This window comes from Oncorhynchus keta, chromosome 1 (genome assembly GCF_023373465.1).
Source record: "Oncorhynchus keta strain PuntledgeMale-10-30-2019 chromosome 1, Oket_V2, whole genome shotgun sequence".
NCBI classification, from domain to species: domain Eukaryota; kingdom Metazoa; phylum Chordata; class Actinopteri; order Salmoniformes; family Salmonidae; genus Oncorhynchus; species Oncorhynchus keta.
In genome coordinates this window covers 95,514,526-95,537,425 of record NC_068421.1, presented here as the reverse complement: position 1 = coordinate 95,537,425, position 22,900 = coordinate 95,514,526, and the positions used below count along the sequence as shown (strand labels likewise).

General features: G+C 44.8%; 1 protein-coding gene across 8 annotated transcripts; it reads right to left on the bottom strand.

The window, feature by feature from the left end:
• Positions 1–1,210: 1,210 nt before the first annotated feature.
• Positions 1,211–21,953, bottom strand: gpr17 (G protein-coupled receptor 17). 8 transcript variants are annotated; one of them, XM_035765977.2, is made up of 4 exons: positions 21,353–21,953; positions 20,174–20,241; positions 3,952–4,110; positions 1,211–3,176 (listed from the first exon to the last, which is right to left on the bottom strand). In XM_035765977.2, the coding sequence occupies exons 3-4, from the start codon at positions 4,106–4,108 to the stop codon at positions 2,290–2,292; spliced, it is 1,044 nt and encodes a 347-aa protein (XP_035621870.1). In that variant the 5' UTR covers positions 4,109–4,110; positions 20,174–20,241; positions 21,353–21,953; the 3' UTR covers positions 1,211–2,289. The 8 variants fall into 8 exon arrangements, with proteins under 8 accessions (XP_035621870.1, XP_052323329.1, XP_052323326.1 ...); XM_052467369.1 differs by having other exon boundaries at positions 20,088–20,198; XM_052467366.1 differs by having other exon boundaries at positions 20,131–20,198.
• Positions 21,954–22,900: the final 947 nt, after the last annotated feature.

Below are 22,900 nucleotides of genomic sequence, written 5' to 3'. Positions count from 1 at the left end.
CTAACCACTAGGCTACCTCCTCTAACCACTAGGCTACCTGTCTCTAACCACTAGGCTACCTGTCTCTAACCACTAGTCTACCTGTCTCTAACCACTAGTCTACCTGTCTCTAACCGCTAGGCTACCTCCTCTAACCACTAGGTTACCTGTCTCTAACCACTAGGCTTCCTCCTCTAACCACTAGGCTACCTGTCTCTAACCACTAGGTTACCTGTCTCTAACCACTAGGCTACCTGTCTCTAACCACTAGGTTACCTGTCTCTAACCACTAGGTTACCTGTCTCTAACCACTAGGCTACCTCCTCTAACCACTAGACTACCTGCTCTAACCACTAGGCTACCTGTCTTTAACCACTTGGCTACCTGCTCTAACCACTAGGCTACCTGTCTCTAACCGCTAGGCTACCTGTCTCTAACCGCTAGGCTACCTGTCTCTAACCACTAGACTACCTGCTCTAACCACTAGGCTACCTGCCTCTAACCGCTAGACTACCTGCTCTAACCGCTACCTGTCTCTAACCACTAGGCTAGGCTACCTGCCTCTAACCGCTAGACTACCTGCTCTAACCGCTAGACTACCATCTCTAACCACTAGTCTACCTGTCTCTAACCATTAGACTACCTGCTCTAACCACTAGGCTACCTGCTCTAACCACTAGGCTACCTGCCTCTAACCGCTAGACTACCTGCCTCTAACCGCTAGACTACCTGCTCTAACCGCTAGACTACCATCTCTAACCACTAGTCTACGCCGCCACACTGGTTACCAGTATTCAGGAAATCCAATGAAAACAGTCCAGGTGGAATGTGGTTGTTGCATCAGCAGTTTTTCTCCTTGTTTTGTCAGTCACTGGCAGCTGTTCAGTTAGCCCATGTCAGCTCAGTGTTATTAGTAAGTTAACCTAGTTAGTGTAGTTAGTCTAGCCAGCTGTGTACACCACTTTACAAAGTGGAATTTAATAACCACTGAGACAGTCTATAACCTCAGTCTATAACCACTAAGACAGTCTATAACCTCAGTCTACTCTGTACAGAGTGGTAATAACCACTGAGACAGTCTATAACCTCAGTCTATAACCACTAAGAGAGTCTATAACCTCATTCTACTCTGTACAGAGTGGTAATAACCACTAAGACAGTCTATAACCTCAGTCTACTCTGTACGGTGTATGAGCACATAGAATGAAAAAAGACACCATTTATATATATATATATATATATGTAACAATTTATTAATTTACAGTTCTAAAGTGAAGATACAGTCAAATGTATAAATAACAGAAAGGCCATGAGATATTTTAGGTGAGAACAGTTGGCTCATTGCTCAGCCTGGGCTCTATGATATCATATGAAGCTCTATAGATCCCGTTCTGCAATATATCAAATGTTATGTCAGGATGCATAGCAATTACAATGCATTGAGGAAACAGTGGTTTGTAAACAAACAAGCTTGCAAACTCATGTCTAAACACATACATTTGAAGACACTGATGACTAACCTCAGTGTCAAACATAACGTTTTGCTAGAAAGTCGGGAAGAGATTTATCCAATATATAATTTTGAAATGAATGGCTACATTTTTTTGTTTTGTGTTTTTGGTAATAGGACGACAAGGAAACGTTAATGGAGATTACTTTGTTTTGTGTTTTTGGTAATAGGACGACAAGGAAACATTAATGGAGATTACATGAGGAAAATACATTTTGATTGTATCGTGAATTAACTTGGCGGGAAACATTGAAGATACACTTTAATTAGTGAGAATAAGATTGTATTAACGTAATAATAACCTTGCCCAAAAGCATGTTAGGCATTACTAAGCACGATTGTAAAGAGTTAACAGATCAAGACCTACTAAGATGAAAAGGCATGCATCCCCCCCCCTTTAAAAAAAAACAGTTTTACGCAAAATACTGTACAACTAGAATTACAGCTGGGATTGCATCCATTGATTTGGTCTTTACCAGCACTTTGGCAGGGTTGAAAACAGTTGCAACTGAAGGGACATGATAATGAAACAAACTCTAATTGATTTCAAAGACAAAGTTAAAGTCAAAGATACAGTCTCATATGGACAGGAGAGGCAGTATAAAACAAAGATACAGTCTCATATGGACAGGAGAGGCAGTAGAGAACAAAGATACAGTCTCATATGGACAGGAGAGGCAGTATAAAATAAGTATTGAGAGGCTTTAGTGAAAACAGGTAGAAAAATGTATTTAAAAAATGACTTAAAAATAAGTCTGTCAGATAAAGTTGATATTTCAGATGGTTCCACCTCCAGCTTCTCAGAACTCAGACTTGGCGCTGACAGAGCTCTCGTGTGTTCCCTTCAGCTCTCCTGCACTGGTGGCCCCTGATCCCCCGGCCCTGTCTCTAAAGAACAGCCTCCTCACCGTTCCCCGGAACTTCTCGGCCCCAAACAGGTACACCAGAGGATCCAGGCCCCCGTTCAGACAGGTGAGGGAGGAGGTGACGCGGTTGGCCAGGGACAGACCCCGCCTGGTCTGGCAGGAGACATCTGGGTGGGCGTACCCCAGGATGAACGTGGCTCTGGAGGCGTGGTACGGCAGGAAGCACACCACATAGATCAGCATGACCAGGCCGATGGTCCTCAGGGCTCGCAGCTTCAGCTGGGGCTCCAGTCGGGATCCTCTCCTCAGGCTGTGGATGATGAGCAGGTAGCAGGTCAGTGTGGAGAGGAAAGGAGGGGTGAAGGCTACGGCTAAAGAGACGAGGGCCTTGCGGGAGGCTTTCTCCCTGTACAGCTGCAGACACACCGTCATCCCGTCCACCTCCGCAGTCTGGCGGGTGACCAGCAGGGGCGCCATGGAGACGGTGACCAGCACCCACAGAGAAAAACTGATGGTGTGGGCGTAGCGGGCACGGCGGATCTTCAGTGACCTCACGGCGTGCACCACGGCCAGGTAGCGATCCCCAGCCACGCACGCCAAGAAGTAGAGACTCGCGTACATGTTAACATAAAACAGGAAGCCGGCGACTCGACACGGAACCTCGCCGAACGGCCAGTGGCCCCCCGTGAGGTGATATGTGGCGCGGAGAGGCAGGATTATGACGTAGGAGAGGTCGGCCACAGCCAGGTGCAGCAGGAAGACGTTAGCGGGAGAGGATGTGCCACGCTGCCGGGAGAAGATCCAGAGGGCCAAGGCGTTACCTGTTGTGGTGAAAGAACGAGACTTGTACTAATCTCATTTATTAGAACTCAAACATCCTTATCTCAACTAGGGTGGATGAAGAGGGTATCTCAACTAGGGTGGATGAAGAGGGTATCTCAACTAGGGTGGATGAAGAGGGTATCTAAACTAGGGTGGATGAAGAGGGTATCTCAACTAGGGTGGATGAAGAGGGTATCTCAGCTAGGGTGGATGAAGAGGGTATCTCAACTAGGGTGGATGAAGAGGGTATCTCAACTAGGGTGGATGAAGAGGGTATCTCAACTGGGGTGGATGAAGAGGGTATCTCAACTGGGGTGGATGAAGAGGGTATCTCAGCTAGGGTGGATGAAGAGGGTATCTCAACTAGGGTGGATGAAGAGGGTATCTCAACTGGGGTGGATGAAGAGGGTATCTCAGCTAGGGTGGATGAAGAGGGTATCTCAACTAGGGTGGATGAAGAGGGTATCTCAACTAGGGTGGATGAAGAGGGTATCTCAACTAGGGTGGATGAAGAGGGTATCTCAGCTAGGGTGGATGAAGAGGGTATCTCAACTAGGGTGGATGAAGAGGGTATCTCAACTAGGGTGGATGAAGAGGGTATCTCAACTAGGGTGGATGAAGAGGGTATCTCAACTAGGGTGGATGAAGAGGGTATCTCAACTAGGGTGGATGAAGAGGGTATCTCAAGAATAACTGTCAATGTAGGCTATATAGCGAACATAACAACACACCACACTAGGCAACGCAACACAACAGTATGTAACATAACATTACCATTGAGCGCCAGGAGAAACACCAGAATGTAGTAACCTCCAAACACCATGTTCTCCACAGTGTTATCTACAGGAGCACAGCTACTCTCTGAAGAAGCGTTGGACAGGATGGACGTCAGGGCGTCCATGTCCATGGTGGGAGTGGTCTGTATCTTCATCTCTGGGAGAGAGAGAGAGAGAGAGAGAGAGAGAGAGAGAGAGAGAGAGAGAGAGAGAGAGAGAGAGAGAGAGAGAGAGAAAAGGCAATCAAATAACTGAGAAGAACTTGATTTTGGCTGCTTGTAAATATGCTCTTCTTTTGACTTGAAGAAGAAGAAAATGAGCAGCTGCTTTTTGGGATGTGGTTGCAGCAAAAGGCAATCTGTAATATGAAATAATAACAAAATCTGGAAAAGAGCAATAAAATAAATTACCAAGATAAAAATCAAAATGGAGATCCTGTAGCCTACAGATGTCTACTATTGCAAAGCAAAGAACAACTTTAAAAGTAAAATAAGGAGAGAGTCACCCAAGACCTTGGTGGCAATACTAGAGGGGAAGAAGACCACAATACATATCTTATTTCATTCTGAGAGCCAATCACCAAATAACCAAAACATAGAAAGATTGGTATTGGAAAAGGCAGACAGTTAACAATCAATGAGGACAATGATGAAAACTGCCCCTGCCTCCTCATATTGTCTACCATAATGACACCATCATGGTTCAGGGGTCAGAAAGCAGAGGAGGAGACCACCCTGGTGAATCAGTCATTTCTCCCAGCAGATGTCAAAGAAAAGCTCTCACACGCACACACAGCAAGGATGGAGTGAAAAAGTGTGGTTCTCAAAGACACAGAGAGCAGGCAATGGCATAAACATAATGTCTAGGCCGTGCCGAGTTCAACGAGATATCCCGCTTGACCGTAGCTCGCTCGGTCTGAGCGCAGCGACCATTAGAAAAGTAGGCCCAAAATGAAGCCTGCCCCACAACGTCATTTGCTTTTGGGTGACAGTGAGAGAACCGTTAGGGTGAGAAGCACAATTCGACCTCAGGTATGTTCCTAAGGTCCTTCCGATCCGTGCAAGCCTAACCTTGACCGTGTGGCATTAACCCTTAATAGTTAAAAGAAGGTGTTTACTTCAAAGAGTTTGCATTGACTTCTCTCCCCATAGGAATACATTGCCTGAACCCCTAAATTCAACCTGAAGTCTATATGGGTTATGAATGCCGTATGAACCTGTCTTTGATGACAGTCCATCAGGCCAGTATGAGGTCTACCTGTGTTGATTCTAAGCTTCCTGGACCAACCGGAAGTGGTTAAAATCACCCTAAAAGTGTTTTTCCATTACCTGCCTGCAGTTTGATAGACAGTGCATTCAACCCTGTGTAAATCAGTCAATTCTTAACGTAAGGACTTAAAACTCAGGATTCTGTAAAAGCATAGCCCAGTGAGGATATGTGTTGACTTATAGCTTCCTGTGACAACTGGAAGTGCCTTAATTGGTGTCTCAGGGGCTGTTTCGAGGGGTTAAAAAAGTCAGATCTGTCCAAAACTTCATATGTGTGATTAGGCAACCCCCATGAACTGTAAATCAGTCATTTTTCCCATAAAATTTCAAAGGAAAACTAAATCACACAGACACACAACTTGGAAGGAGGGACGTATTGGGGTTTGTAGAGACAGACAGTGCCTCCAATAGTTAGCTTTGTTCGAGCTAAAAAGAACCGTCAGACCTAGAGTTCGAAACTTTAGAATCCTGTTCTAGACCTCAGGTCGATAGTGCGTGGTGAGTTACGTGGCTCTAGACGGTTCTCGGACCGAGAAACAGCTTCGTACATTTGCAATGACTTCAATTCATTTTGACCATTACGAAAATGGCGACATTTAGAAATGTCTCAGAGACACAAGACTAGGTGCATTGCGACCGTCTCGGCCCATATAGACAGACCCCAACGTTTCTGTCCGATAGCTCATTCAAGGACCCCGTAGCAAGTCATGGAAAAAGTGGATTTTCAGCACCAATTAGGGTTTTGCTCGGACACCAAATGACCGATCGAGCCGAAACTTAGGATTCGGGGTCGCCTCAGCTAGGCCTACACGTAACATAAGAAATGGACCCGCAGCTAGAACGTAACTACATGTTTTATGTTTTTTTATGGTTTGAACCAAAGGCGTTGTGAATTTTGGGCCAGCTCTGAAGTGTGTGATAGTTGGCTACTAAACAGGTTGGAAAAAGTGGGTTTAGTGTCAATTTGTATCAGTTTGGTGTCAGAATGACATCTAATTGACTGGTGGACACTGACTTGCTAGTTGACTTTTGTACATTAGCAATATGTTTAAACGGTGAGGTACCATCACCAAAAGTGACATTCTGAAATCAACCCTAACGAGCCATTGAGATGAACCAGAATCACTGCCCAGCCATGCCGAGTTCATCGGGCCAGTCAATTTCACATTCCTGCAGGATTTTTATAGCATGACAAATTCGTGATGGTACCTGCCCATTGAACCATATTGGAAATGCACAGTGACTTTGCAAAAGTGAGAAAACATAAACAAATGGACATGATGAAATCAACACAACGAGTGATGGAAATGTACAACTATCACTGCTCGGCCATCCTGTGTTCATCAGACCAGTCAATTTTGCATTTTTGAGCATGTCAAATTTCATATGGTAAATGCACATTGAAACATATTGCAAATGCACGTGCACTTACAATATGATTCTATAGTGAAAAAAATCACCTAACGGAGATAATGAAATCAACACAACGAGTGATGGAAATGTACAACTATCACTGCTCAGCCATCCTGTGTTCATCAGACCAGTCAATTTTGCATTTTTGAGCATGTCAAATTTCATATGGTAAATGCACATTGAAACATATTGCAAATGCACGTGCACTTACAATATGATTCTATAGTGAAAAACATCACCTAATGGACATGATGAAATCAACACAACGAGTGATGGAAATGTACAACTATCACTGCTCAGCCATCCTGTGTTCATCAGACCAGTCAATTTTGCATTTTTGAGCATGTCAAATTTCATATGGTAAATGCACATTGAAACATATTGCAAATGCACGTGCACTTACAATATGATTCTATAGTGAAAAAAAATCACCTAACGGAGATAATGAAATCAACACAACGAGTGATGGAAATGTACAACTATCACTGCTCAGCCATCCTGTGTTCATCAGACCAGTCAATTTTGCATTTTTGAGCATGTCAAATTTCATATGGTAAATGCACATTGAAACATATTGCAAATGCACGTGCACTTACAATATGATTCTATAGTGAAAAAACATCACCTAATGTTCACGATGAAATCAACACAACGAGTGATGGAAAGGAACAACTATCACTGCCCGGCCATCCTGTGTTCCCATAGCGGGCATTAATATCAGAATGACCGGTAAATGCATTCACAACCATATTTTCATTTTTGGGTTACCAGGTGCCTATTTTCAATCACCAGTTGCACAACAATGCGTATCCATCAGAATATTTTAAACAGTCCATAAAGCACTCAGGACGGACTCCATAGATAGAGGGCCGTAGTAGGGTACTCCCATAGCGGGCATGGATAATAGGAGTCCCGGTAAATGCATTTACAACCATATTTTAATTTTTGGGTTACCAGTTGCACAACAATGCACGTGCATTTGCAATATGATTCTATAGTGAAAAAACATCACCTAATGGACATGATGAAATCAACACAACAAGTGATGGAAATGTACAACTATCACTGCTCGGCCATCCTGTGTTCATCAGACCAGTCAATTTCACATTCCTGCAGGATTTTTATAGCATGACAAATTCGTGATGGTACCTGCCCATTGAACCATATTGCAAATGCACAGTGACTTTGCAAAAGTGAGAAAACATAAACAAATGGACATGATGAAATCAACACAACGAGTGATGGAAATGTACAACTATCACTGCTCAGCCATCCTGTGTTCATCAGACCAGTCAATTTTGCATTTTTGAGCATGTCAAATTTCATATGGTAAATGCACATTGAAACATATTGCAAATGCACGTGCACTTACAATATGATTCTATAGTGAAAAACATCACCTAATGGACATGATGAAATCAACACAACGAGTGATGGAAATGTACAACTATCACTGCCCGGCCATCCTGTGTTCCCATAGCGAGCATTAATATCAGAATGACCGGTAAATGCATTTACAAGCATATTTTTGGGGGGTTACCAGGTGCCTATTTTCAATCACCAGTTGCACAACATGCGTATCCATCAGAATATTTTAAACAGTCCATAAAGCACTCAGGACGGACTCCATAGATAGAGGGCCGTAGTAGGGTACTCCCATAGCGGGCATGGACAATAGGCGTCCCGGTAAATGCATTTACAACCATATTTTTATTTTTGGGTTACCAGTTGCACAACAATGCACGTGCATTTGCAATATGATTCTATAGTGAAAAACATCACCTAATGGACATGATGAAATCAACACAACGAGTGATGGAAATGTACAACTATCACTGCTCGGCCATCCTGTGTCCATCAGACCAGTCAATTTTGCATTTTTGAGCATGTCAAATTTCATATGGTAAATGCACATTGAAACATATTGCAAATGCGCGTGCACTTGCAATATGATTCTATAGTGTAAAAACATCACCTAATGGACATGATGAAATCAACACAACGAGTGATGGAAATGTACAACTATCACTGCCCGGCCATCCTGTGTTCCCATAGCGAGCATTAATATCAGAATGACCGGTAAATGCATTTACAAGCATATTTTTGGGGGTTACCAGGTGCCTATTTTCAATCACCAGTTGCACAACATGCGTATCCATCAGAATATTTTAAACAGTCCATAAAGCACTCAGGACGGACTCCATAGATAGAGGGCCGTAGTAGGGTACTCCCATAGCGGGCATGGACAATAGGCGTCCCGGTAAATGCATTTACAACCATATTTTTATTTTTGGGTTACCAGTTGCACAACAATGCACGTGCATTTGCAATATGATTCTATAGTGAAAAAACATCACCTAATGGACATGATGAAATCAACACAACGAGTGATGGAAAGGAACAACTATCACTGCCAGGCCATCCTGTGTTCAGCAGGCCAGTCAATTTCACATTCCTGCAGGATTTTTATAGCATGACAAATTCGTGATGGTACCTGCCCATTGAACCATATTGCAAATGCACAGTGACTTTGCAAAAGTGAGAAAACATAAACAAATGGACATGATGAAATCAACACAACGAGTGATGGAAAGGTACAACTCTCACTGCTCGGCCATCCTGTGTTCATCAGACCAGTCAATTTTGCATTTTTGAGCAAGGTCAAATTTCATATGGTAAATGCACATTGAAACATATTGCAAATGCACGTGCACTTACAATATGATTCTATAGTGAAACAACATCACCTAACGGAGATGATGAAATCAACACAACGAGTGATGGAAATGTACAACTATCACTGCTCGGCCATCCTGTGTTCATCAGACCAGTCAATTTTGCATTTTTGAGCAAGGTCAAATTTCATATGGTAAATGCACATTGAAACATATTGCAAATGCACGTGCACTTGCAATATGATTATATAGTGAAAAAACATCACAAAATGGACATGATGAAGTCAACACAACGAGTGATGGAAAGGAACAACTATCACTGCCCGGCCATCCCGAGTTCATCAGGCCAGTCAATTTTGCATTTCTGCAGGATTTTTGAGCATGTCAAATTTCTTACGTCATTTGGCCCACAAAAAAATTCCTTATGCACAATTTAAAAAAATATATAAAAAAATATGATAATAAAATTGGACAAAAGTATATTCATACAGTTCTTACACATGTGTAATTGACAAAAAAAATTGAAAGAATTTCAAAAAACGGTCCAGAAAGCACTTTTTTAAGGGTGTGTGAAGTTTTTTACAAAATTTTGACATTTTTGACTTTTGACTTTTGACTTCCTATGAAATCATATTGAAATTGGACAAAACATATTCCTTATGCGCATGTAAAAAAAAAAAAAATTACGATAATAAAATTGGACAAAAGTATATTCATACAGTTCTTACACATGTGTAATTGACAAAAAATCGAAAGAATTTCGAAAAACGGTCCAGAAAGCACTTTTTTAAGGGTGTGTGAAGTTTTTTACAAAATTTTGACATTTTTGACTTTTGACTTTTGACTTCCTATGAAATCATATTGGAATTGGACAAAACATATTCCTTATGCGCATGTAAAAAAAAAAAAAAAAAAAAATTATGATAATAAAATTGGACAAAAGTATATTCATACAGTTCTTACACATGTGTAATTGACAAAAAATCGAAAGAATTTCGAAAAACGGTCCAGAAAGCACTTTTTATGGGTGTGTGAAGTTTTTACAAAATTTTGACATTTTTGACTTTTGACTTTTGACTTCCTATGAAATCATATTGGAATTGGACAAAACATATTCCTTATGCGCATGTAAAAAAAAAAAAAAAAATTATGATAATAAAATTGGACAAAAGTATATTCATACAGTTCTTACACATGTGTAATTGACAAAAAAATCGAAAGAATTTCGAAAAACGGTCCAGAAAGCACTTTTTTAAGGGGTGATAAGTTTTTGAAAAAAATTTCATTTTTTCAAAATTTTACTTTTGGACATTGACTTGGGTTACATATCCAATATGAAAAACCCCGGTGGAGCGCATTTGCCCCCTGTTGAATTTTTAAAGTGTTACAACTGGCAATTGCCATATGGCATTTGCAATACACTTTGCATGAATCAACGCCGAATTGGGTGGTATTGGCCAATGTGTATATGGTTTGTCCGATGCCAATGACTTGCCATTCATTTTTGTCCAATACAGGGGGGACTTCCCTTACAAGCACTAGTCCCCAGGCCCCTCCTCAACATCCAAGGAGCCCCAAGCTACAGAGAACCAACATCCCCACTGGCCCCAGTCCCCATGCAGCTCTTGGTCCTCAAATCCCCTCCAGTCATCCCTGGCAGATCATCTAGCCAACCACAACAGGCAGTACAGAAGAACAGCTCAGCAGCAGCGACTGCAACAGGGTCCTCAGCACAGAACAACCAGAGCCAGATAAGAAACCTGTTGGCATAGTGATGAGCTTTGAAGGAGTGCAATAGAGATTGCGTCATCTGTAGATCTGTTGGGGCGGAATGCAAAGTGGAGTGGGTCTATGGTTTCTGGGATGATGGTGTTGATGTGAGCCATGGCCAGCCTTTCAAAGAACTTCATGGCTACAGACACGACTGCTATGGATTAGTAGTCATTTAGGTAGGGTTCCTTGGTGTTCTTGGGGACAGGGACTCTGGTGGTCTGCTTGAAACATGTAGGTATTACAGACTGGGTCAGGGAGAGGTTGAAAATTTCAGTGAAGACACTTGCCAGTTGGTCTGAGTACACTTCCTGGTAATCCGTCGGGCCCTGCATCTTACTCACATCGGCTACAGAGTGCTTGACACACAGTCGCCTGGAACAGCTGGTGTTCTCATGCATGCTTCATTGTTGCGCGTGTAGAAGTCATTTAGCTCGTTTGGTAGGCCTGTGTCATTGGGTCGCTCGCGTCCTGCCTTCCCTTTGTAGTCCTTAATAGTTTGCAAGCCCTGCCACATCCGATTAGCATCAGAGACGGTGTAGTAGGATTCAATCTTAGTCGTGTATTGATGCTTTGCCTGTTTCATGGTTCTTCATTCTTCTTCATTGGAGGGCATAGCGGGATTTCTTATAAGCGTCCAGGTTAGAGTCCAGCTCCTTGAAAGCGGCAGCTCTACCCTTTAGCTCAGTGCGGAGGTTGCCTGTAATCCATTGCTTCTGGTTGAGGTATGTACGTACGGTCACTGTGGGGACGACGTCATTGATACACTTATTGATGAAGCCGTGACTGATGTGGAACATGCACTACAGATGACATCATGGGTAAAGTACAACTGATCTGCTCTAAGATAGGCCCAATGAACTAGAAACATACATGAATTACAGATGACATCATGGGTGAAGTATCAATGCACGCCGAATACAACAGGTGTAGACCTTGCAGTGACCTTACAGCTTACTTACGAGCCCCTAAACGACAGTGCAGTTTAAGAAAATATGGATAAGAATAAGAGATCAAAGTAACAAGTAATTAAAGAGTACAGGAGGGGGCTGAGCACGCACCCCTGAGGGGCCCCTGTGTTGACGATCAGTGTGGTGGATTTGCTGTTGCCTACCCTTACCACCTGGGGGCAGCCCATCGGGAAGAAGCGTAACTTCTTCTGGCCTGTTCTGAAAGACGATGTTGTATCTTACTGTAAATCCTGTGGCGTTTGCCAGCGGATGAGTAAACCAAAACAAACTTGACCGGTTGCACCTTTGCAGCCTATTCATGCTTTTGACTGACCTTTCAGCAGGATTGTGTTATTCCTTTGCCCAACATCAAGAGTGGTAAACAGTTTCTCTTAAACATAATGTGTGCTGCCACTAGTTTCCCTGAGGCCATTCCACTGAGGAAAATCCCAGCTTCCAGTATTGTTAAGGCCCTGGTGAAATTCTTTTCAACATTTGGACTTCCGCAGGTCGTGCAGTCGGACCAAGGTTAGAAGTTAATGTCAAGTGCTACAACAGTTGGGTGTAACCCATTACCCCTCTAGTGCCTACCACCCAGAGTCTCAAGGTCTAGTACCGACCACCCACAGTCTCAAGGTCTAGTACCGACCACCCACAATCTCAAGGTCTAGTACCTACCACCCAGAGTCTCAAGGTCTAGTACCGACCACCCAGAGTCTCAAGGTCTAGTACCTACCACCCAGAGTCTCAAGGTCTAGTACCTACCACCCAGAGTCTCAAAGTCTAGTTCCTACCACCCACAGTCTCAAGGTCTAGTACCTACCACCCAGAGTGTCAAGGTCTAGTACCTACCACCCAGAGTGTCAAGGTCTAGTACCTACCACCCAGAGTCTCAAGGTCTAGTACCTACCACCCAGAGTCTCAAGGTCTAGTACCTACCACCCAGAGTCTCAAGGTCTAGTACCTACCACCCAGAGTCTCAAGGTCTAGTTCCTACCACCCACAGTCTCAAGGTCTAGTACCTACCACCCAGAGTCTCAAGGTCTAGTACCTACCACTTAGAGTCTCAAGGTACTCTTGACAGATTTCATCAGACTTTGAAGTCTATATTGAGAGTTTACTGCTTTGAGTTTGAGGAAGACTGGGATGAAGGGGTATTGTGCTGTTTGCAGCGTGGTAGGTTGTTCAGGAATCTCTCTGTTTTAACCCGAATGAACTTGTGTTTGGACATCATGTCAGAGGTCCTTTGAGTTTGCTGATAGAGCAGTTGTTGCAGGGCGACACCTTAAAAGCAGGAAAAACATCTGTTGGAGAACGTTAGCTCTTTTTGATACAGATTGCACCACACCTGTGAGTTTGAAAGTGAGAATCTGGAGAGGGCGCAAATTAAAATTTGGTAAGATCGGTTTTGTTGCCATTCTGGGGTCACTGTTGCAAGCTTGTTTTTCAGGCCCTTACCCCATAGTGAAAATAATTGTTAATCTGGATTACATTATCGCCACACCGGAACGCAGGAAGAAAAAACTGACTGTGTCATGACAACATGTTGAAACCGTACTTCACCCGCTACGACCGGGGCGGCGAAGTCAGTGGAAACTGGTAGTGACGTTCTGCCTGTGGCCACTACTGTCACCGTTGACTATCGTCTTCCTCAAGAGCACGAGGAAGGTCCAATACACCCTGTGCAGGTTGGATGGTTGACGCAAGCTTTGATTACTTTTTGGCACACTTCTCTCCGGAGGAAAAAGGCAACGTTGTTGCAATGCTTTTGAATATCAGGGTTTATTCTCAGATGTGCCAACTCAGACAATTGTACGAGAGCATGACGTTGATGTTGTGGACTCGGTCCGAATCAAACAAATTCCACTGAGGAAAATCACGAAAGGAAAGTTGCTATGGATGTTGCAGGAGTTTCCCCTTGAAATCAGACATGAACATGGTAAGGACAACTTCGTTGCTGATTGTCTTCCAAGGGTGGGCAGTCTATACGTTTTGTGTTTTTCATTTTGCCAGTGTGTTGCTTTGGCTCACAATTTATTTTGACTGTACGTTTTGCGAATTTGGTTGGGCTTTAAAGAAGTGTAAAAGTTTTTTAAAAACTTGTGAATTTTAGGTAACTATAGAAAGGAAAAGAGAAAATATATATAAAATATTGTAAAATATATTATATTCATTTATTTACAAAAACAAATATATGATAATGGCACTGGAGGGGAGGCCTGCCGTTTTATGGGCTCTTAACCAACCGGGCTGTTTTGTTTGTTTTTTCGCATTGTTTGTAACTTATTTTGTACATAATGTCACATTACCCCCTGGTCTGACCCAGTTGTCTAATTTAGCACATTACCCCCTGGTCTGACCCAGTTGTCTGATTTAGCACATTACCCCCTGGTCTGGCCCAGTTGTCTAATTTTGTCACATTACTCCCTGGTCTGACACAGTTGTCTGATTTAGCACATTACCCCCTGGTCTGACCCAGTTGTCTAATTTGTCACATTACCCCCTGGTCTGACCCAGTTGTCTGATTTGTCCCATTACCCCCTGGTCTGACCCAGTTGTCTGATTTGTCACATTACCCCCTGGTCTGACCCAGTTGTCTGATTTAGCACATTACCCCCTGGTCTGACCCAGTTGTCTAATTTGTCACATTACCCCCTGGTCTGACCCAGTTGTCTGATTTGTCACATTACCCCCTGGTCTGACCCAGATGTCTGATTTAGCACATTACCCCCTGGTCTGACCCAGTTGTCTGATTTAGCACATTACCCCCTGGTCTGACCCAGTTGTCCCCCTGGTCTGACCCAGTTGTCTGATTTGTCCCATTACCCCCTGGTCTGACCCAGTTGTCTGATTTGTCACATTACCCCTGGTCTGACCCAGTTGTCTGATTTAGATTTGTCCCATTACCCCCTGGTCTGACCCAGTTGTCTGATTTGTCACATTACCCCCTGGTCTGACCCAGATGTCTGATTTAGCACATTACCCCCTGGTCTGACCCAGTTGTCTGATTTAGCACATTACCCCCTGGTCTGACCCAGTTGTCTGATTTGTCACATTACCCCCTGGTCTGACCCAGTTGTCTAGTTTGTCACATTACCCCTTGGTCTGACCCAGTTGTCTAATTTGTCACATTACCCCCTGGTCTGACCCAGGTGTCTGATTTGTCACATTACCTACCCCCTGGTCTGACCCAGTTGTCTGATTTGTCACATTACCCCCTGGTCTGACCCAGTTGTCTGATTTGTCACATTACCCCCTGGTCTGACCCAGGTGTCTGATTTGTCCCATTACCCCCTGGTCTGACCCAGTTGTCTGATTTGTCACATTACCCCCTGGTCTGACCAAGTTGTCTGATTTGTCCCATTACCCCCTGGTCTGACCCAGTTGTCTAATTTTGTCACATTACCCCCTGGTCTGGCCCAGTTGTCTAATTTTATCACATTACCACCTGGTCTGGCCCAGTTGTCTAATTTGTCCCATTACCCTCTGGTCTGACCCAGTTGTCTAATTTTGTCACATTACCCCCTGGTCTGACCCAGTTGTCTGATTTGTCCCATTACCCCCTGGTCTGGCCCAGTTGACTGATTTGTCCCATTACCCCCTGGTCTGGCCCAGTTGTCTGATTTGTCCCATTACCCCCTGGTCTGACCCAGTTGTCTAATTTGTCACATTACCCCCTGGTCTGACCCAGTTGTCTGATTTGTCCCATTACCCCCTGGTCTGACCCAGTTGTCTGATTTGTCACAATACCCCCTGGTCTGACCCAGTTGTCTGATTTGTCCCATTACCCCCTGGTCTGACCCAGTTGTCTGATTTGTCCCATTACCCCCTGGTCTGGCCCAGTTGTCTAATTTTGTCCCATTACCCCCTGGTCTGACCCAGTTGTCTAATTTGTCACATTACCCCCTGGTCTGGCCCAGTTGTCTGATTTGTCCCATTACCCCCTGGTCTGACCCAGTTGTCTGATTTGTCCCATTACCCCCTGGTCTGACCCAGTTGTCTGATTTGTCACATTACCCCCTGGTCTGACCCAGTTGTCTGATTTGTCCCATTACCCACTGGTCTGGCCCAGTTGTCTGATTTGTCCCATTACCCCCTGGTCTGGCCCAGTTGCCTGATTTGTCCCATTATAAGTAATGACCGAGTCGCTCTTCCACCGGTGAAATGGCCTCACAGTTTGAGCGCAGGTGGTTTAGAAGCGATGTTTCTGTCGTTGCTTGCAGCCGCCAGTCTAATAGCACTTCTTCTGTAAATATTCCAGTCCCAACAGATGTAACTCTAACTGTCTACTGGCTGAAGAAGAGATGAAGATGTTTTTTTTTTTTAAACATTGAACACCCATTGAATCTAAAATGCACAATCTATTTTATTTCCCTTTTTAATTTTAAGTCCTTCAATGTGGTTTAAATCTCCTACTAAAAGAGAACATTCACCGTTCTCTGTTATGACCTCCGACATCACTTTTAATTATCCAATCACCACTCCCCTGCCTGCCGCACAGGACAGCTGTAAGCAGTTAGCCGTAAGGCCAAACATCAATATTATCAGAGCCTCCGTGAAAGGCACAAAAGAGGTGTGTACCGGAGATAGTTCTTACTATCCCGCAGATGTTGGAGCAGAGGGGAGTGTGTCAGTGGGATACACACACATAAACCACTCACCGAATACAGATTAACAAATAATTGATGAAAGTCATATGAGTTGTGGGACTCCCCACTAAAACTAGGCTTGTCCTGGACTGCCTGGAAACTGTGGAGACATTCCTTAGTGAGAGGAGGCTCAAAACCCTCCTTTGTTCGTTTTCAAAACTTCAACCTCAGCAGCTGTCTCTCCTATACATGCTGACCGGAGAGCCAGAGTGACTCCCAAATGGCTCCCTATTATACAGATGTACCATCTTAATTTGATCACTATTTTGTTGATGATCATTTTCCTGCATGGCAGGAAATGTAACCTTGTATTATATTCAAAACTGTAGACTTGATTTGACCTAACGTAAAATGTACCAATGTACCATCTACAAAATCCTGTTGCTGCAGGATTATTTTCCCTTAATAGCAATCTGGCTCAAATTAAGATCCTACATCTATACTATATGCCATTTAGCTGACACTTTTATCCAAAGCGACTTACAATTTATGTATGGGTGGTCCTGGGTATCAAAGCCAACTACCCGTTACAAGCACCGTGCTCTACCAACTGAGAAACGCACTATTCCCTATATACAGAAAGTACACTACTTTTCACCAGAGTCTTACGGTTTCTCGTCAACAGTAGTGCACTATATAGGGAATAGATTACCATTTGGGACACAGACTCAGAGAGCCAGAGGTCACATAAGGACTTAGTTAGATGTAGTACCACTTTCAGGACAGATCTCTTTCCTGTCTGATCCTCGTGTTCAGGACAGATCTCTTCCCTGTCTGATCCAGTGTTCAGGACAGATCTCTTCCCTGTCTGACCCAGTGTTCAGGACAGATCTCTTCCCTGTCTGATCCTCGTGTTCAGGACAGATCTCTTCCCTGTCTGATCCAGTGTTCAGGACAGATCTCTTCCCTGTCTGATCCAGTGTTCAGGACAGATCTCTTCCCTGTCTGATCCAGTGTTCAGGACGGATCTCTTCCCTGTCTGATCCTCGTGTTCAGGACGGATCTCTTCCCTGTCTGATCCAGTGTTCAGGACAGATCTCTTCCCTGTCTGATCCTCGTGGTCAGGACAGATCTCTTCCCTGTCTGATCCAGTGTTCAGGACAGATCTCTTCCCTGTCTGATCCAGTGTTCAGGACGGATCTCTTCCCTGTCTGATCCAGTGTTCAGGACAGATCTCTTCCCTGTCTGATCCTCGTGTTCAGGACAGATCTCTTCCCTGTCTGATCCTCGTGTTCAGGACAGATCTCTTCCCTGTCTGATCCTCGTGTTCAGGACGGATCTCTTCCCTGTCTGATCCAGTGTTCAGGACAGATCTCTTCCCTGTCTGATCCTCGTGCTCAGGACAGATCTCTTCCCTGTCTGATCCTCGTGTTCAGGACAGATCTCTTCCCTGTCTGATCCAGTGTTCAGGACAGATCTCTTCCCTGTCTGATCCAGTGTTCAGGACAGATCTCTTCCCTGTCTGATCCAGTGTTCAGGACAGATCTCTTCCCTGTCTGATCCTCGTGGTGTGAAACAGTGTTCAGGGGAGCTGTGGGACTACGAGGGGACGGCATTTCTCAAGCAGCCTTCTGCCTCTACATTGTGTAGGGGCGTCCCAAATTGCATTATTTTTTCTACATGGTGCCCTAATTTTGACCAGAGCCCTATGGAACCCTATTCCCTATATATAGTGCACTACTTTAGACCAGAGCCCTATGGGGGGTGGGGGGGAATCACGCTCCACTGATTTATTACTGTGTGTGACAACCCCCTACAGTGAGATAAACCCCCAGAACAAGCCTCTATCACAATGGTCTGATGGTGTAAATGTGTGGGAGTGTTCGCACCAGTCCAGCAGTCAAGAGAGGAAAGAGGGGATTCTTTGGATCAGACTAGGGCTGTGTCCCAAATGGGCACCCTAATCTCTATTCAAGTGCACTGCTTTTGACCAGGGAAGATAGTCAAAAGTAGTGCACAATATATAGGGAATAGGGTGCCATTTGGGACACATGAAAAGCCTTCATTTGTGAGGGGGAATGGGACCGCTGTCGGTTCTGCAGCGGACAGCACATCCTTCTCTCTAGACATATTACACATTCCACAGGAACCTGTCACTGGGGTTAACAGGAACCTGTCACTGGGGTTAACAGGAACCTGTCACTGGGGTTAACATGAACCTGTCACTGGGGTTAACATGAACCTGTCACTGGGGTTAACAGGAACCTGTCACTGGGGTTAACAGGAACCTGTCACTGGGGTTAACAGGAACCTGTCACTGGGGTTAACAGGAACCTGTCACTGGGGTTAACAGGAACCTGTCACTGGGGTTAACAGGAACCTGTCACTGGGGTTAACAGGAACCTGTCACTGGGGTTAACAGGAACCTGTCACTGGGGTTAACAGGAACCTGTCACTGGAGTTAACAGGAACCTGTCACTGGGGTTAACAGGAACCTGTCACTGGAGTTAACAGGAACCTGTCACTGGGGTTAACAGGAACCTGTCACTGGGGTTAACATGAACCTGTCACTGGGGTTAACAGGAACCTGTCCCTGGGGTTAACAGGAACCTGTCCCTAGGGTTAACAGGAACCTGGGGTTAACAGGAACCTGTCACTAGGGTTAACAGCAAACTGTCACTAGGGTTAACAGCAACCTGTCACTAGGGTTGACATGAGCCTGTCATTAGGGTTAACAGGAATCTGTCACTAGGGTTAACAGCAAACTGTCACTAGGGTTAACAGCAACCTGTCACTAGGGTTGACATGAGCCTGTCACTAGGGTTAACATGAGCCTGTCATTAGGGTTAACATGAGCCTGTCCCATGGGTTCAAATTAGCCTGTCCCATGGGTTAACATGACCTTGTCACTGAGGTTAACATGAGCCTGTCACTAGGGTTAACATGAGCCTGTCCCATGGGTTAACATGAGCCTGTCCCATGGGTTAACATTGTCACTGAGGTTAACATGAGTCTGTCCCATGGGTTAACATGACCTTGTCACTGAGGTTAACAGGAACCTGTCACTAGGGTTAACATGAGCCTGTCCCATGGGTTAACATGACCTTGTCACTGAGGTTAACATGAGCCTGTCCCATGGGTTAACATGACCTTGTCACTGAGGTTAACAGGAACCTGTCACTAGGGTTAACATGAGCCTGTCACTAGGGTTAACATGAGCCTGTCACTAGGGTTAACATGACCTTGTCACTGAGGTTAACAGGAACCTGTCACTAGGGTTAACATGAGCCTGTCACTAGGGTTAACATGAGCCTGTCACTAGGGTTAACATGAGCCTGTCACTAGGGTTAACATGACCTTGTCACTGAGGTTAACAGGAGCAAATGTGACCCCTGTTAAGAGTTGATCCCCACAGAAAATCCTGAAAGCACAAATTGAAGGCTTCAAAATACAGAAAACAGGAAGTTACCTGATGAGATTCACTGACCCACCGTCTGAAAACAGGAAGTTACCTGATGAGATTCACTGACCCACCGTCTGAAAACAGGAAGTTACCTGATGAGATTCACTGACCCACCGTCTGAAAACAGGAAGTTACCTGATGAGATTCACTGACCCACCGTCTGAAAACAGGAAGTTACCTGGTAACTGACCTCATCTGACAGACTCCAAATCTAACTCCAACCGAAAAACACACAGCAGGAAGCCAGACTTGAGGCTTTGCATGTGTGCTGATAAATTCCCTGGGTTCATTTGGCTCTGTGAACGGAGCTAGGTACGATATCTATTGAGTTACAATGGACCTGGTATCTCCAGTGACCTTGAGAACTTGAACAAGTCTTATCCTCCCAAACTAAAACTTTACAAATAAGACCATGGTAAAAAAAAATCCTTAGCGTAGTCACAGATCAAAACACCACAAACATCTCAAATGCTTCAGTTAATAATCTGAGTCTAATGAGTCAATATAATTAAATCCCCCATTAAAATCTGTCCGTTTAAGAGAAATATGTTGGGTTTTTTTTCTGTGTGTGTGCTGCGTCTCAATCCAACTCATCCGCCTTCCGCATCGGCGGTGGAAGGTGGCAGAGCTACAGCGGTGTTTGTCAGACCAGGAGGCATCCCCCAAAAAAATCATTCTGAACTAATATGACAACTATACGGAAAGATTAGACTCTCACGAACACGATGGTGTTCTCGATTTTGCTCTACGACCCCCACAAGGGTCACGGGACTCGTCTGGAGGTAACCAGTACCGTTTAAAACAATTTAAACCATTTCTGGAATGAATATGAAAGTATTGTAGTGTTGTGCCAGAAGGGGGTAAATATGTGTAAAGATACATATTCCCTGAGCTTTCTTATATCTCCTAGATACAGGACAGACACCTTTTTTTATTGACTTTTTTTTTTTAAACTAATTTTTAATACGTTTCTTTGGGCTAAAAGTAGTAAATGCCAAATTCAATATTTTATCAGATATTTGTTCCTATATTTTTTTGATAACTAAATGGGTCCTAAAATTCGAAATCAAATACCTAAATGATACATAGTATAACAATCTTAAAACAATTCCATACATCAATTCCATATATTAATTCCATATATGCGGGAGAGAGAGAGGACACTCAGAAGACTATGACATTGTCATGCGACATTTTCTGCAAAAAAAAACTTAAACTCAAATACAGAAAAGGTCAATTCTTCAATAAAACCAGAGAGAGATCTGACTTACCCACCAGGGTTCTTCTCAGACAGCGTGTACTGCTTGAGGGAAGTGCAGTGAGGAGGAAGTGGTGTGGCTGCCCAGTGCAGTGAGGAGGAAGTGGTGTGGCTGCCCAGTGCAGTGAGGAGGAAGTGGTGTGGCTGCCCAGTGCAGTGATGGGGTCGTGGAGTAGCTGACTAGTCGACGTTGGTCTGGCTGTCAACAGCTGGTGTAGGACGAAGCAGCAGTAGAGTTGTTATTGAACAGAAGAGCACGGCAACGAGCAGTACGGGTAGAGTTCACAGAAGAGCACGGCAACGAGCAGTACGGGTAGGATTCACAGAAGAGCACGGCAACGAGCAGTACGGGTAGGATTCACAGGAGAGCACGGCAACGAGCAGTACGGGTAGGATTCACAGGAGAGGTAGCACAGCATAGTGTAACGGGTCCTCTTCTGGATGTGGAACAAAGTGAAGACTAGGAGGGACTGTGGAGGACCTGGGTTGGTTGGGAGGCTCCTCTGCTGTCCTCTGTGCTGCTCTCTCTCACTGACAGGAGGTTAGGAATGTTGCCTTATCACCCTCTTTTCTATCTCTCTCTCCAGGATGCTCTCTCTTTCTCTCTCTCTCTCTCTCTCTCTGAGACTGTGGCTCTTTTTGTGTCTCAACATAATGTGATAACAAAAATTCTGAGTCCCAATGGGGAGGCTTTGATATGAACCCTGACCCCACCCTTTCTTCCCCATCCCCTCTGCTCTGAGGGCCACTTGTACGCCCAACAATAGGCCGAGTCAGGGGGAGTATCGGCAGGCTCTGTTCAGCACAGAGAAAAGAATGGCGTGCCTTGGTTGCAATGAGTGGCCGGGTGGGGAACCATGGTAACCGCTAAACCAAGCCTAGTACTGGTGTACACCACTGGTCCCAAATGACACAAAAGCAAGGCACTATATAGAAAATAGGGTGCTATTTGGGAGGCGGCCAATGTCTTTAGGATGAAGAACTCCACATTCCCCTCCTTCCTCCCTCCCTCCCTCCCCTCCCCTCCTCCCTCCCTCCCTCCCCATCCTATCAATAGATAGAAGATGGACTGTTAATTGAGCAGTTTATAACTAAAGTCTTAGAGATGATCCTTTGTAGGGATCTTCTGTCTGGAGTTCTAAAAGACAGAGAGAGAGAGAGGGAGGAGGGGAGAGGGAGGAGGGAGAGAGGAGAGAGAGGAGAGGGAGGAGGGAGGAGAGGAGAGGGAGGAGGGAGAGGGAGGAGGGAGGAGGGAGAGGGGGAGGGAGGAGAGGGAGAGGGAGGAGAGGGAGAGGAGGAGAGGGGGAGGGAGGAGGGGGAGGGAGAGAGAGGAGAGAGAGAGAGAGAGGAGAGAGAGGGGGAGGGAGAGGGAGGAGAGGGAGAGGGAGGAGGGGGAGAGGGAGAGAGAGGGAGAGGGGGAGAGGGAGAGGAGGGGAGAGAGGGAGGAGGGGGAGGGAGAGAGAGAGAGGGGAGAGGGAGAGAGAGAGGGAGAGAGGGAGAGAGGGAGAGAGAGAGAGAGAGAGAGAGAGGGAGAGGGAGAGAGGGAGAGAGGAGAGAGAGA

What these genes read in the sequence shown, in the direction of transcription:
- gpr17 (XM_035765977.2), bottom strand. Translation starts at nt 4,108, where the DNA reads ATGAAGATACAGACCACTCCCACCATGGACATGGACGCCCTGACGTCC. An exon ending in GTTTCTCCTGGCGCTCAATG is followed by an intron (nt 3,177 to 3,951) that starts GTAATGTTATGT and finishes TCACCACAACAG; the next exon opens with GTAACGCCTTGGCCCTCTGG.